General features: G+C 38.3%; 2 protein-coding genes across 2 annotated transcripts in view; one reads left to right on the top strand and one right to left on the bottom strand.

The window, feature by feature from the left end:
• The window catches only part of METTL24 (methyltransferase like 24), a 177,968-nt gene extending 164,282 nt beyond the window's left edge, over positions 1-13,686 (top strand). The window contains exon 6 of the mRNA XM_086707576.1: positions 12,554-13,686. Within this exon, the coding sequence (XP_086563702.1) occupies positions 12,554-12,580 (27 nt within the window). The 3' untranslated portion in view covers positions 12,581-13,686. The remainder of the gene's footprint in view (positions 1-12,553) is intronic.
• Positions 1-14,765, bottom strand: part of CDC40 (cell division cycle 40) — a 66,758-nt gene that overhangs the window by 51,495 nt on the left and 498 nt on the right. Inside the window, exon 2 of the mRNA XM_025925217.2 lies at positions 1,733-1,819. Within this exon, the coding sequence (XP_025781002.1) occupies positions 1,733-1,819 (87 nt within the window). The remainder of the gene's footprint in view (positions 1-1,732; positions 1,820-14,765) is intronic.

The raw sequence follows: 14,765 nt of genomic DNA, 5'->3' as shown, positions 1-14,765 counted from the left end.
GGCAACCAGGAAAAATTGTAATTTTTCTTCACTTTTCCCTCTCATCACTCCTTTCTCAAATTGGTGACAAGCATCAGTGTTTGTAACATAAACTAATTTATATATTGAATGGGAGGCTCCCTAAAACAAGAAAAAAAAAGAACAGATCATTAAAGGATTGGTAATCTCACAAAGACAATGATACGCCTAATGCCTCATCAATATCACCAAAAAAAAACAACTTCATCTTTTAAATTTTGAAAACAGTAATCATACAGCAATGTATTAGTTATGCACAGGACCTAAACATTTAAGAGAAAGAGACTTCATATAAAATGCACTGACATACGAAGGTCACATGCGCGCGCACACACACACACACACACACCACACTACTTCCAAACTTTCTCATTTCCTGAATTTAGTGGCCCTATTTTATTGAAGCACTTTTCATTTAAAAAAATCATGAAGCATGTATGTAACGTACAACCTTTCTTCACCGTGCCAGCTAAAGTGGTGCCAAGGGATATGAAACAGTCTATAGGTTCAACAGGCTAGAAAGACTTAAGAAATAATATAATAAAATTTAAAATGTGCTGCAGTCTCAGAATATGAGCATGGGATTTCTGCTAACTGGACAGCCGGAGAACCGCTACAGGGATGTCTAAATGCTAGCACTGACATCATCAGCTGTGCTACATTTTTCACTCGCCGTATTTCAAGTGACTACAGAAACCTGAGCAGGCAGATTACATAAAACAGCTTTATGACTGCTTTATCAAAAAAAGGACAATGACTGTGTGCTCAAAACCAAAAAGTATTAAAAAGTACCTCTTTCTTCATTCAGCTGCAATAAAATATGGCTCCTCACCCCCATTTTAAAGCGCTTCTTACAGATCCTGCTACTGAAGGCTTACTTTTTTGTTTTATAATGACCATTTTCTGGCATCTCCATTTTCTCAGCCAAGCATTCTTTCCCTTTTTGAAAACAAAATAGCTATAAACTTCATTTTTCTACAAAGACTTTCCTAAATGGACAGTTTTCACTGTTTTCCTTCCTTCCTTCCTTCCTTCCTTCCTTCCTTCCTTCCTTCCTTTTTTTTCTCTTCTCTTCTCTTCTCTTCTCTTCTCTTCTCTTTTCTTTTCTTGCCTTTTTCCCCCTATCTTCTTTGTGCTTACATCAGCATTAATCATCATCACCACCACCACCACCACCACCATCATAAGATGTCTCACACAGAGCAAGCAATACACCCTGTGACTACTTCTGAGCAGTGAACACATTAGCACGGCACTCCTTTTTTGCATTCATCACAGGAGCATTTGTAACCAGATGTTTCATAATACACTCCGCACTGATGATGCTAATAAAACAAGTTCTTTTTCCCTTATGGTTAATTTATAATACTCCCTTAACAATACTGAGGAAGATGTTAACTACGTTCACATCTAAGAACCAAACATTTCAAAATATCTTTTTTCAAAAGACTGAGTTCCATTCTATCAGATAGTTGTATGTTGGTAGGCAAACATTAGCACATTTTTAAAGGTACAATTTCTTTTTTTAAAAAATTGAGATATAACTGACACATAATAAGACATGTTTTTTGTAAGTTTAAATGTATATTCTTGTGAGAAAACTCCAAAAACTCACTGTTTATCTACCTATGTATAATTCAAATGCATTAGCAAAAGGCAGAATTTTTTTTTTTTTTTTTTTTAAGGCAGAATCTTAAATATAATGTTTTCTCACCTCAGGAGCAAACATGGTCTCATAGGTAGGATTATACTGAACCTCTTTGACTGCAGGGTCAAGGTGAACTCCGGTCTCCAAATCTTCCTAGAAGAAAACCAAATGAACGTTAAAGATCTGACAGATAAAGATTTTATTTTAGAAACTACATTAAGATCATACTAGCCAGCTTAACACGAATTTTATGATTATTACACGAGTATCATATGATTAATATTTCTAATAATCAAGGACTAGTAGAAGTAATGTATATAGGTATAGAAGTTAGAATGCATACCAAAATTTTTCTCCTTTCAAAATACTTTGTCTCATCTGAACATATTAAAAACTTTTCTAAATAAGCTAATGAGCTACTCAAAGCCTTAAATTAAGAGAGTCCAACTCCTCTTTTTTCATGAACTCAAAACCTCCAGTTCCAAATTCAGGATAACTCCTTCTTTATTCACCAAACCTTATTAGCTATACCCAGATGGCACATGGTTCAGGACTGCAGAAGTGGCAGGACCCTAACATTCTAAATCTAAATCTTACACTCTATGCCAATGTTTCAACCGTCTTAAATTCATCCCCTAGCTTAACAAACACAAAAATCTCACGTCCACTGGAGAATCACTGGTGATCTCTATTTTGTGTAACCCCAACACTTACAAATACCGTAATTCCCAAATTGGCATCTCTAGTCTGGACCTCTCCTCTGAACTCTAAAGACTTGTGTATCTGACCTTTAACTCAACATCTTTTCTCCCAGGATGCCTAATGGACATCTCAAACTTGATATATCCAAAAGTGAACTTCTGGTCACCCCTTCCCAATGACTTCTTCTAGCCTTACACCTGCTCACGCAAAAACTCCTGGAGTTATCCTTGATTCCTCTTTCTTCTACATTGTACCTCCAATTCATCAGCAGATCCTCTATCTTCTACACACATCTAGAGTTCAACAACTTCTCAAGTCCTCTTTCATGGACATCTCACAACCCAATTTATCAACTCGCACCTGAATTATTGCAATAGTCTCTGAAATGGGCTCCCTGCTTCTACCCTTGTCCACTCACAGCCTCACTCCATGCAGGAGCTGAGAGATTTTTAAAAAATATTAGATTATGTTACTCCTGCTCTAAACCCTCAGGTAGCTTCTCCACTCAGAGTAAAAGCCTAATAAAGGTGTAAAGGCTCATTACCAGTTGTTCTCAGAAACTAAGTATGGTTCCCCTAGGTAGTGTTACAAGGCATTTTTGTCTTCCTGTATTGTTCTGCCTGATTATTTACATATTAAAAACGTGCTGTTCATATGTGTTTAATTTACACATTAAACAGGTAATAAATACCTTTCCTTTACTTATGGTACTCAAGTTATATTTAAAAATTTTTAAGAAAGTTACATATCATCTGTGAATTATACTTCAGTAAAGTGGAATTACAAAATTACTATTACAAAATGAGGATGTTTGAATCTAATTGGTTGAGAATTATCCTCCCCCTGAGATCCCAGAATGATCTGTACCCCCACTCGCCTCCATAAACTTCTGTATTCATCTAGTCCTGTGCCGATGCTCATTAACTCCAGGCTCACTGGCTCCTTTGCTATTCCTAGAATTCACCAGAGGACAATCTTGCCTCAGGGTCTCTGCATGTACTGTTCCCTTTTCTTGGAATGTTCTTTCCCTGGATATTCACATGATTGGTCTCTCTCTTTTTCAGGTCCCTGCTCAGTTTTTCCACTTTCCTCTTACTTTGCTTTATTTTTCTCCATTATATTTTTCATCATCTGACATGTTTATTTATTTCCTGGATTTTGAATGCACAAATGTATCTTCAAACCCTAGAATTATCTCTATCACATCACCATCTTTATTCTGTTGGTCTTTTGCTGATGTGACATACATCTGTCAACACAATGCATAAGACAACTCAAAGTAATAATCAAAAAACATTTTTAATGTTCATTTATTTTGAGAGAGAGAGAGAGAGAGAGAGAGAGAGAGAGAGCATGTATGTGCATGTGCACACAAGGGAAGGGCAGACAGAGAGAGGGAAAGAGAATCCTAAGCAGGCTCCGCACGGTCAGTGCACGGGCCGCCACAGTGCTCAATCCTCAACGTGAGATCATGATTGAATGGAAATCAAGAGTTGGATGCTTAATTGACTGAGCTACCCAGATGCCCCTGAAATTTTTTTTTTAAAGGTGAGATATCAAAAGGGTGCCTGGGTGGCTCAGACACTGGTTGAGTGTCCGACTTCGGCTCAGGTCATGATCTCACAGTTCGTGAGTTTGAGCCCTGCATCTGGCTCTGTGCTGACAGCTCAGAGCCTGGAGCCTGCTTCGGATTCTATGTCTCTCTCTCTCTCTGCTCCTCCCCTGCTCACATGCTGTCGCTCTCTCTCAAAAATAAATAAAGATTAAAAAAAAATTTTTTTTAAGGGTGAGTGACGCTGCAGAAGAAGCAATGCTACTGACAAATGAAGATCTGGGAGACTTAGAATGACTAATGACAAAGACTAGGAAACTGACCAAAGAAAATAATACTGTAGGCACACAATTATTGTTCCAAAATTTTACTACTTCTAAAGCAACCTCACCCAAAGCAGCCAACTTAGTTTTTCTACTTCTCAGAGATAGAGTTCTTCAAATATGACTGCCTTAAACTTCCATCCTCTCTAGTTTCAAAACTGTATCTTTACCTTCTCTTGTCTTTCTCATGACTTCAATCTCCACCTTAGATTTTTATCTGCAACCTTGACCACACGCTTGGCCTCTGGATCCACATATGCAACTGCTTACTGAACTGCATTATACGGGTGTTCCATAACATCAAACACTTTGTGTCCAAGACACATCTCAATCCGCCATGCCTCTACCTTTACTCACTAACAAATAAGGCACAGAATCTTGATTCCATTTCTGAAATATTTCTCCAACAACTCCACTTCTACAGTTCCTCTCCACATCCCTGTCTCCACTATTCTAGCACAGACTCCATCATATCTTGTCTATTCTAATACCTCCTTATCTGGTTTAATACACTCCCACTTTTGCCATATTAGACAAATTACTGATTTTTATTTTTTTTTTTCAACGTTTATTTATTTTTGGGAGAGAGACAGAGCATGAACGGGGGAGGGGCAGAGAGAGAGGGAGACACAGAATCGGAAACAGGCTCCAGGCTCTGAGCCGTCAGCCCAGAGCCCGACGCGGGGCTCGAACTCACGGACCGCGAGATCGTGACCTGGTTGAAGTTGGACGCTTAACCGACTGCGCCACCCAGGCACCCCAAATTACTGATTTTTAAAAATATCAAGTACTTGCATCTATTCTGTGCTGTTGGCAATGTCACACTCTTTGTTCCTTATTGTATATCCCTTTATTATCTGATAATATGTCATCTTACTTTCTCTTATACCTTTCCTCCTCTTGGCTCAGGAAAACTGCTTTTCCATGGTCCTAAGGAATGTTGTACATAATTCCTTATAGCAACTGTGATACTATATTATCTGTTGCACATGACTTTTACGAAGATTTTATATCCTCACTGCCTAGAATGCAGAGAATTTAGTGTATGTTCAATAAATTTGTTAAACTGAAGAAAGAAAAGTCAAATCCATAGAGAAATTAAAGAGGGTTAAGGCTAAATAATGATTGCCAAATCTGGCAATTGCATCACAAAAAAAACCTTTGCCAGAATGATTCTGGTAGTGGAGTAGATAGAAAAGCAGTCGTGAGAGACAGAGATATAATTAAGGATTTAGAAAAAGAGGACAGTAATAGTTTCTACTCTCTCAAGACACTTGGCAATAAAGCAGAGATGGGGTGCCAGATTGAAGGATTTTCAAGGTAAAATTAAGTTTGTTAGCTCCCTCCTTAAAAAGAGACTAAGCTGAGATTTAGTCAATTATAAGCTACAGGACAGGAGAGAGTAGGGAGAAACACATGAAAAGAATGAGGGGAGGGGTGCCTGGGTGGCTCAGTCAGTTAAGCGTCAGACCCTTGATTTCAGCTCAGGTCATGATTTCGTGGTTTTAAGCCCCACATTTGCCTCTGCACTGACAGTGTGGAGCCTGCATGGGATTCTCTCTCTCTCTCCCTCTGCCCCTCCCCCACTTGCATTCTCTCTCTCTCTCTTTCTCTCTCTCTAAATAAATAAACTCAAAAGGAAAAAAAAAGAATGAGGGAATAATCAATGGTGTGGTTATCCTGGAAGAAGTGGGAAGGAAAAGAATCGAGGACACAATTGGAAGGTTAGCTTCTGAAAAGAGGAGAGCCTTCTCTGAGATGAAACAGAGGTGACAAAGGATGGGTAATGGGTGATAGATGTTCGGAGCCGGTGGGAGATGTTGGGACTCATAACTGATTTTATTTTCTTTGAGTAGTTGGGGGCACAGGCCTCTTCACAAACCAAGTATGGTAACTTCAAATTCATTTATTGATTCAACAAATATCGATTGGGTGCCTCCTATGTGCCAAGCATTGTTCTAGGCCCGCGGAAGCAGATAAAGCTCCCTGACCTTGTGGAGCTTAGAAAGTGGGGGAGACAGATAATAAGCAATATACTAAGTGAATTACATAGTTTGCTGGAAGAGGGTAAGTGCTATGAAAAAAAAAGGGCTTAACAACATTAGTGCTGACTCACATTATCTCATGTAATTCCTACAACACTTCTGTGAAGCAAGTATTAGCAACATTAAGTCGCTTACTCCAAGATACTAATAGAATAAATGGGAAGGGGGAAATTTTCAAGTAACCACAATGAATGATATTAAAGAGACACATTAGCAACAAACAAAAAAAACCACTGGCGGGCTATCAGTCAGGGTGCTTAGCCACAAGCAGCTAAACTCTCACAGACTGATTAAACAATATTGAATCCTTTCTCTTAGAACTGCCAAGAAGGGTGGAGAATCAGTTTGGGGAAATAGGCATAAGTGAGGGTGAGTATACAGATGGAATCACAATTGAAAATCAATCCTACCACAGAGCCAGTCCACTGAGGACAACAGTTCGCCATTACTGAACATCATCACTAAATGACTGTGGCTGCCACTGGACACTGCTGTTGAGACTCGTGGCCTGAGAAACGAGATGTTGGCCACCACTGCCACTGAAGATACTCTCTTTCCTTGCTTCTTTGTGGAATAGCTTTAGATTAGAATTTAAGTGAGTGCATTTGTCTGCTGAGCCCAAGTTACTGTCCTGAGCCTTAAATAAAATGGAATTAGGAGAATGAGAATCTGGGCTTTCAGGCTCTGAAGGTCGGGGCAGCAAGGGCTGTTCTTCACATGAAGACTCTCAAGGAAGGGGATTCAAATGTCGGACCATCTAAAGAATGATACGTATACAGCTGACCTTTGAACAATACAGAATTAAACTTATATACAGATTCTTTTCAATAAATAGAGTACAGTCCTGTAAGTGTGTTTTTTCTTCCTTCTGGTTTGTTTTTTAATGTTTCTTTGAGAGCGAGTGCACGCATGCACGTGCACACGCAAGTGGGGGAGGGGCAGAGAGGGAGACACAGAATCCGAAGCAGGCCCTAGGCTATGAACTGTCAGCATAGAGCCCAATGTGGGGCCTGAACCCTGGAACCATAAGATCATGACCTGAGCCGCAGTTGGACACCCAACTGACTGAGCCACCCAGGTGCCCCCTTCCTTATGATTTTCTTAATAACATTTTTTCTCTAGCTTCCTTTATTGTAAGAATATAGTATATAATACATATGCCATACAAAGTATGTGTTAATTGACTATTTACGTTATCAGTAAGGCTTCGTCACCAGTAGGCCATTAGTAAAGTTTCTGGGTAGTCAAAAGTGATAGGTAGAATTTCAACTGGATGGTGTGGGGGAGGGATTGTGTCCCTAACCGCTTCCTTATTCAAGGGTCAAGTGTATATTACCCTAAAATGCACACTAGAATCTTCACTGATTAGAGATAGTATCTGCCTGGTGTTGAATAGTAAAACTCAGTACCATAAAATTAAAAAGTCATACACAAATGGCTTCAACTGCATAAAAACTGAATTAAATGTGTCTCTCTCGATATTTAATTCTAGTATAAACTGCTTAAAATAACAAAGCTTAGCCATATTCATGCCTCCCCAATGTATTTTATAGAATACAGCTGCTAGAACCACTTTTTTTTTTTAAGTTTATTTATTTTTGAGAGAAAGAGACACACAGCACAAGTGGGGAGGGGGGTAGAGAGAGAGAGGGAGACACAAAATCCAAAGCAGGTTCTAGGCTCTGAGCTGTCAGCACAGCCTGACGCAGGGCTTGAACCCACGAACCATAAGATCATGACCTGAGCTAAAGTTGGAGGTTTAACTGACTGAGCCACTCAGGAGACCCTAGAACCACTTTATAATATAGTTTATCACATTTTTCTAAATAAGGGTATTTTAACTTTGAATTATTTTGAATGGAGTACCATGAGATGGCAAATTTTAAATTCAAATTATAACTTAAAAAGAATTACTCTTTATACATACAACAGTGGCAACTAATAAAAAATATAAATAGGTCTCAGTCTGGTTCCTGCTAAAATTATAGAACAAATTGGACAACCCTCCAGAAAGTGAAGAGTCAGTAATTATAACATTTGATTAGAAAAACTTGGACAATACCACAACCTTGTTTTAATACCCATGAGGAGTTCAATAATAATTAAGCACGCAATTAAGATTACCACAGAATTACAAAGGATTTCTATTCCATTTTAATTATCCATAAAAATTAAAGTACAGTGAGTGAAGGGCACCCTATGGGTCAAATAAGTTGAACAAGTTATCTTCTCTTGATTCAAACAAATTTGAGAATAAAATGAAATAGTATTTACTTCTGAGTCCTTTTCACATTTTTTACTGTTGCACAAATAAGAATATAGATGTGAAAGCACTTTGTAAACTATAAAGCAGAACATAAGTATTAATCATTACTATGAACTATTTACCAATTTATAGTATAGGTTTTTTTCCCCAAAAAGTAGGAATGAGTAAACTTTCTAAGATGGAAGTTTAAGTGGATGTCATAAAAGAATAGAAATTCACATAAAGATATCCTTTGGGTTTGGCTCTTAACAAATGCAGAGGAAAAAGGTGATCTATTTGAAGCTCACGAGTATGAGTAAGATCACCCAAAAAGAAATTTTAAAATATGCTCAAAATTAGAGGCAGAATTTTCATTTTACTCGAGTTGGCTATGCCAAAGCAGGGAATGCATTGGGGAAAGGTAACATAGTCATGGACTGAAATGAGAGAATGCCAGGTCTGCTTTTTTATTTTTTTAATTTTAAAGTCAATTAACAAGCAACTCTTGCAACCCAATAGGGTTCATTACATGATTTTCAAAGTGCAAAAATCTGATAGTGCTGCACTGAAATACATTTTTAACCAGAAAATAATTGTTGTCACACACTGGAGAACACAAATATGTTTAACTGGAGTTCTAGAATAAGAGAAGAACAGGACTAAAATAGTATGTGGAAATAAGAACTGAGAACTCTGCAGAAACACTGAAAGATCCACATTCCAAACCAATGAATTCCCAATTAAAGAAGCTCTACAAATTCTGAGCAGGACAAACAAAAAGATATCCACACCTGGGTATCCCATAAGGAATCTAAAGACTGAAAGTACACCCCTAATAAAGGGGGGCAGAAGGTAAGGGCCTTAAAAGCAGTCCAAGGAAAAGAGAACAGCTACAATGACAGCTGACTTGTTATCAGTAACAGTGAAAATCAGAAAATAGAGTATTTTAAATATGTTGGGAGAAAAGAACTGTCAGCTAGTAAATGAAACTTGGTGAAAAGATCCTTCAAGAAAGATGGTTAAATAAAAACATTTTAAAGACAAATGAAAACTGCAAGCAGTTGCCACCAGCTACCCCTCACTAAAGGACATCAAGTATGCACGATAGGCAGAAGGCAATCTCTTTGCATATGAGATACAGGAATCGGCATAACTCACTGCCATCTTCTGAAATTTAAATATATATCAAAAAAATACAGGACAATAATAGCTAAAGTAGGGGTAGTGGAATGTTAATAAAACTGCAGTGTTCTAAGGTTCTTGCACTGTTCAGTAAAAAGTAAAGATATTGATTAATTCAGATGTTTTAATTTCTAGGGGTAATCAAAGAGCAGAAATGAGGGCATAATTTACAAATGGGTACAGGGGAAAAAAAACAGAATGATAAAAAAATCAATCCAAAAGAACGGATGCCTAGCATATTAATTTTCTATCTTCTTTTCCATTACCTGTATTCAAGACTACACTTAAAAAAAAATATTGCTGGGGCATCTGGGTGGCTCAGTTAGTTAAGTGTCTGACTCTTGGTTTCAGCTCAGGTCATGATCTCAGTTTCATGGGTCTGAGCCCCCGCGTGGTGCTTGCACTGTCATTGGGGAGCCTGCTTGAGATTCTCTGTCTCCCTCTCTCTCTGCCCTACCCCCCACTCACGCTGTCTGTGTCTCTCAAAATAAATAAATAAACTTTAAAAAAAATATTGCTATGGCCGCACCTCACAACTTCTGGTATTATTCTCCTTATTATTCAGTTCAAAATATTTTCTATTATTATTATTTTTGATTTAGGTCCATGAGCATATTTTGGTCCATGTATATGTGTGTGTGTGTGTGTGTGTGTGTGTGTGTATCTTTATATAAAAGATATACACACATACACACACACACACACACACACACACACACACACACACACGTATGTATCTTTTTCAGGCAGGATCCACACCCAGCATGAAGCCCAACAGGGGGCTTGAACTCACAACCCTGAGATCAAGACCTGAGCTGAGATCAAGCCAGATGCTTAATCTATTGAGCCACCCAGATGCCCCTTTGCTCAATATATGCTTTTTCTATCTTACTTTTGATCCTTCTGGAAATCTTAGCAAGCATGGCAAAAAAAAAAAAGAGAGAGAGATTCAAAGAAGGAAAAAAATACTGTCGTATTTGCATCTGATAGGACCATAGGACTATGTAAGTAGTGAGATCAGTAAAAAAAAAATTAAATGAATAAAAAATAATGCTATTTATGAATATATTGCATAAAAACATGACACACCTAGAAATACCTTCAGCAAAACTATGCAAGATACTTATGGAGAAAATTATAAACTTTGGAAGAAATTAAAAATCTAAAGAAAACCTAAACAAATAGATAGAATATTGTCTCCAAATTGATCTGTGGTTCAATGTAATCAAACAAAACCCTACCTGGGTGTTAGTAAAACTCTACAAATCAATTCTAAACTGTATTTAGAATTACAGGGGCCAAGAATAGCCATGACATTCTTGAATAACTATAACAAAAAGGGGTTAGAGGAATAGCCTCACCAGAGATCAAGCCATATTATTAAAAATGTTCACACCATACACAATAATTAAATCCCTGTGGATTTATGACTTAAATGTAAAAAGCAAAAATCTAGTGCTTTCAAAAAACAAAATAGAAAATTCTTATGACTTTGGGATAAGAAAGGATTTCTCAAACAAGAAACACAATTCATAAAAGACTAACTTGACAAGACTAGACAAGTAAACAACTATTTATCATGACAGTGAAGGAAGTGAGGAGACAAGCCACAAGCCAGAAAAGATATTTGCAGTACATATAACTGACAAAGGATATTAGGCAGATATACAAAGATCTCCTACAAGTCAAAAGACAACCCAAGTCACTTCAAAAAGAAAAAAAAGTCTAATCACCAATAACATATATGAAAAGATGTTCAATCTCATTAGTGTTCAGGGAAATGGAATATTAAAAACACTGAGTACGTTTATAATCTTGTCAAAATGCTTGCGATTCGTCACAATAGTTAGTCAAATACAGATGATCATATCTGCATGCTTCACATCTCCTCCCTTGGTCATTTCTCTATCATTACATTTACTATGTGTAAGGTTTTGTTTGTTTTGCATACAAGTGTTGGTTCACAAACAAATGATAATTAATGTCCCTTATTCTCTCATCATAGAACCTTCATCAACTGGGGGGGGTGTAGCCCCAGTTGTGTGCTCTGCTTCTAATGGACCTCTGGTGCTTTATGTGACCTCTCTTCCCAGATTATTTTACTTCACACTTGAGTTGATTGAACTGAGTTCTAGAGACATTCCATCACCCCCACCCAATAAGTGTACATTGATTCTCGATGTACATGCTTTCTCAAGACTTTCTTTTTCACTTACTCTTTCATTCATTCTCTCACCAAATATATTTCCCTTAATCTGGTATACTAGGCATAGGAGACATGAAAATAGACACAACCATGTCTGGTCCCTAGGGTCTGACAATAGTCCAGGGTAAAGAAAAAGTGAACAAGTCACAGCAATGCAGCAAGTGCTACAACTGAGGTACAAAGGGGGCTGCTTGGACAGAGGAGGGAACGTGTGCACTGAGACTGAAGGACAGAATTTGGAGGCGGAGGGAGCACAAGGCATGAGGAAAGAGATTTCCAAGCAGAGAGACTTGTATGGCCAAAAAATCTAGAGAGGAAAAAAAAAAAAAAAAGGCTTTGGGGCTTTATAGAGAGTTCAGCATGGGAAAATGGCAGGCCTCATGTTACACAGGAACTTGGAAATTATCCAGTAGCAACATGGTATCTTTGGGCAGAGAAGTGGTACAACACTGGAATTTACAAAGATGACTCTGGGCACACTGTGAAGGAAAGAATGGGATACGGAACTAGGAAACAAGAAGGAAAAAGTAGAAAGACCAGTTAGAGGGTTATTATAATTGTCTTGCATTAGATAGAAATGATAAGAATCTGAAATAAAATATTTGACAACTGTCATTGTGTCACAATGATAGGACCCACCACCCAAGAGTAGCGGTTGAAAGAGAAAGGAACATCAAGAATGACTCCTGGGAGAAGTAAAGAAGATATAAAGTAAGGCTGTATCAGTGAAAGTGGAGAGGAAGAAATTAATTTGAGGAACGTTACAACTCTCTGAATGACAAGCTTCAGGGGCTGAGGAAGAAGGAAAAGGAAGACGCTTCTGTTTTTGGCTTGGACTAATACGGGGGTTGGGAGATCATTAACCAAAATGGGAAAAACAGGTGAGGTGGATCTTGAGGGGGAAGAAAAATTGTTAATTTTTCAGCACATTGGATTGGAGGTGCCTGAGTACCATCCTGAGTAAGAAGTGTAACAGTTCTGGAGCTAGCAAAGAGATTAGAATTGGAAATAATAAGGACGGTGTGTCTGACACTATTGTAAGTGCTTAATGTGCTTTGTGACAAGCCTATCTTCGAGACAGGTATTAGTGTCATCCCGACTTTACAGATAAGAAAAAACCCTAGGCACAGAGCACTTAAAGTAACTTATCCAAGTTACTTATCCAAGTTACCCAGGGTCACCATTTGGGTAAGTGCTGTAGGCAGGATTTGAATCCTGATAGTCTTGATTCCAGAGCCTTTCACTTCACAGTGTTCACCTGTGAGTCATCAGAAGCACAGACTCAAGTTGAAGGCATGAGAGAGTATGAGGCGTGCAAGGGGGACTAAGGGACGGGTCCCAGGAAAACCCAATGCACAAGGGAGGACAGAAGAACAGGGGATCAGAAGACTGAGGATGGCCTTATGGAAGCCAGAGGGAAAGCAACTGTTGGGAAACAAGAATAGTGTCATTTGATGCAGATATTCAAGTCAGACAGCAGAACCTGACACGTTCTCACCTTTCTCAGGGAGAGTAGGTAGTTTCCCAAGAGGCCAGGGCTAGGTTGTACTGGCTTGAGGAGAAAATGAGATGAAGTGAGAGCTCAAAAAAGTTAAGCTGTGAAAAGAATGAGGAGTCAGGAGGTTGCTGGAGTGATACAAGTTTGGGGAGTTTGTTTTGTTATAAAGATAGGATTCTAAGCATTCTTTCATACCGCTTTATTAATAAAAAGTAAAATTCGTGAAAGTTTGCAAAAGACTTAAAATTATAACACTAGACTTGGGAACATCTTTTTCTTGGTTTGATTTTTTTTTTTAATTGAAGTATAATTAGCATACATGTTATATTATTTTCTGATATACAACAAATTGTTTTGACAATTGTATAGGAAACATCTTACATGCAAAGCAGTTTTTGTACACTGTTTCCCACCAGCACATCTTGAGCTTCTGGTCACCCCCATTAGGCTCTACTGGGCCTATATTACCAATTGGCAGGTGTTTTTCCCTGGTTCTAGACATGCCAACCTTTCCTCAGATCTTCAAACACACTAAGCTCCTTGTCATCTCAAAACTTGCTTTGTTTGCTTTAACTTTCTTGCAAAGTTTCCTTTGTCTGGAAACTCTTGCCTTATCTTGCACATGGCTGGCTTCGTCTTCTTCAAAGCTGCTTTTACAGAGAAGACTTCCCTGACCCATCTATGGAAGTCATACTCCTACTTAATTCTCTATCACAGAACTTTTTTTTTTTTTTTCCATTCATAGTACTCAATTGAATCTGCAACCGCTTTACTTGCTCACATTTCATTGGCTGTCTCTTCCACTAGCATGTATGCATCATGATGGCAAAGATGTCTGGCTCCTTGGCCTCTGTGTCTTCAGCCCCTAGAGTAGTTCCTGGCAAATAACACGTCTTCCGTAAATATTAGCTGAATGAGCTATGCAATCCGTTTTCTCCCTCTATCACCCTTCTCAACTGGGATCAAGCACGCTGTTTCTTAACCCCAAGGCCTTTTCTTGCTGTACTGACATATATAATCACAAGGGCTAAACTAACATTATTGCACTTTTATTAGATACCAGAGTCTGCGCTATAAGCTACATTTGTATCATTTCACTTACATAAAACCCTCATACAGATACATACTTTAAAAATAATCTCTATTGCACAGGTAATGAAACACAGGAGGTTGTATAACTTGCCGAAGTTCGCAGAAGTGGTGGAGCCGTAACCAGAATCTAGTTCTAACTTCAAAACAAACCAAGGACGGGACACTGCTCTCTTCAAGTCAGAGTACATAGTCTGGTTTGGGAAGTGTCTGTTTTACACCTGCTCTACACAGGCCACATCCTAATCATAATAAAT

Source organism: Puma concolor, chromosome B2 (assembly GCF_028749965.1).
Source record: "Puma concolor isolate L17-30 chromosome B2, mPumCon1.1.hap2, whole genome shotgun sequence".
Taxonomy (NCBI): Eukaryota; Metazoa; Chordata; class Mammalia; order Carnivora; family Felidae; genus Puma; species Puma concolor.
The sequence above is the reverse complement of the archived record's forward strand: the minus strand, read 5'-3'. Positions and strand labels throughout refer to the sequence as shown.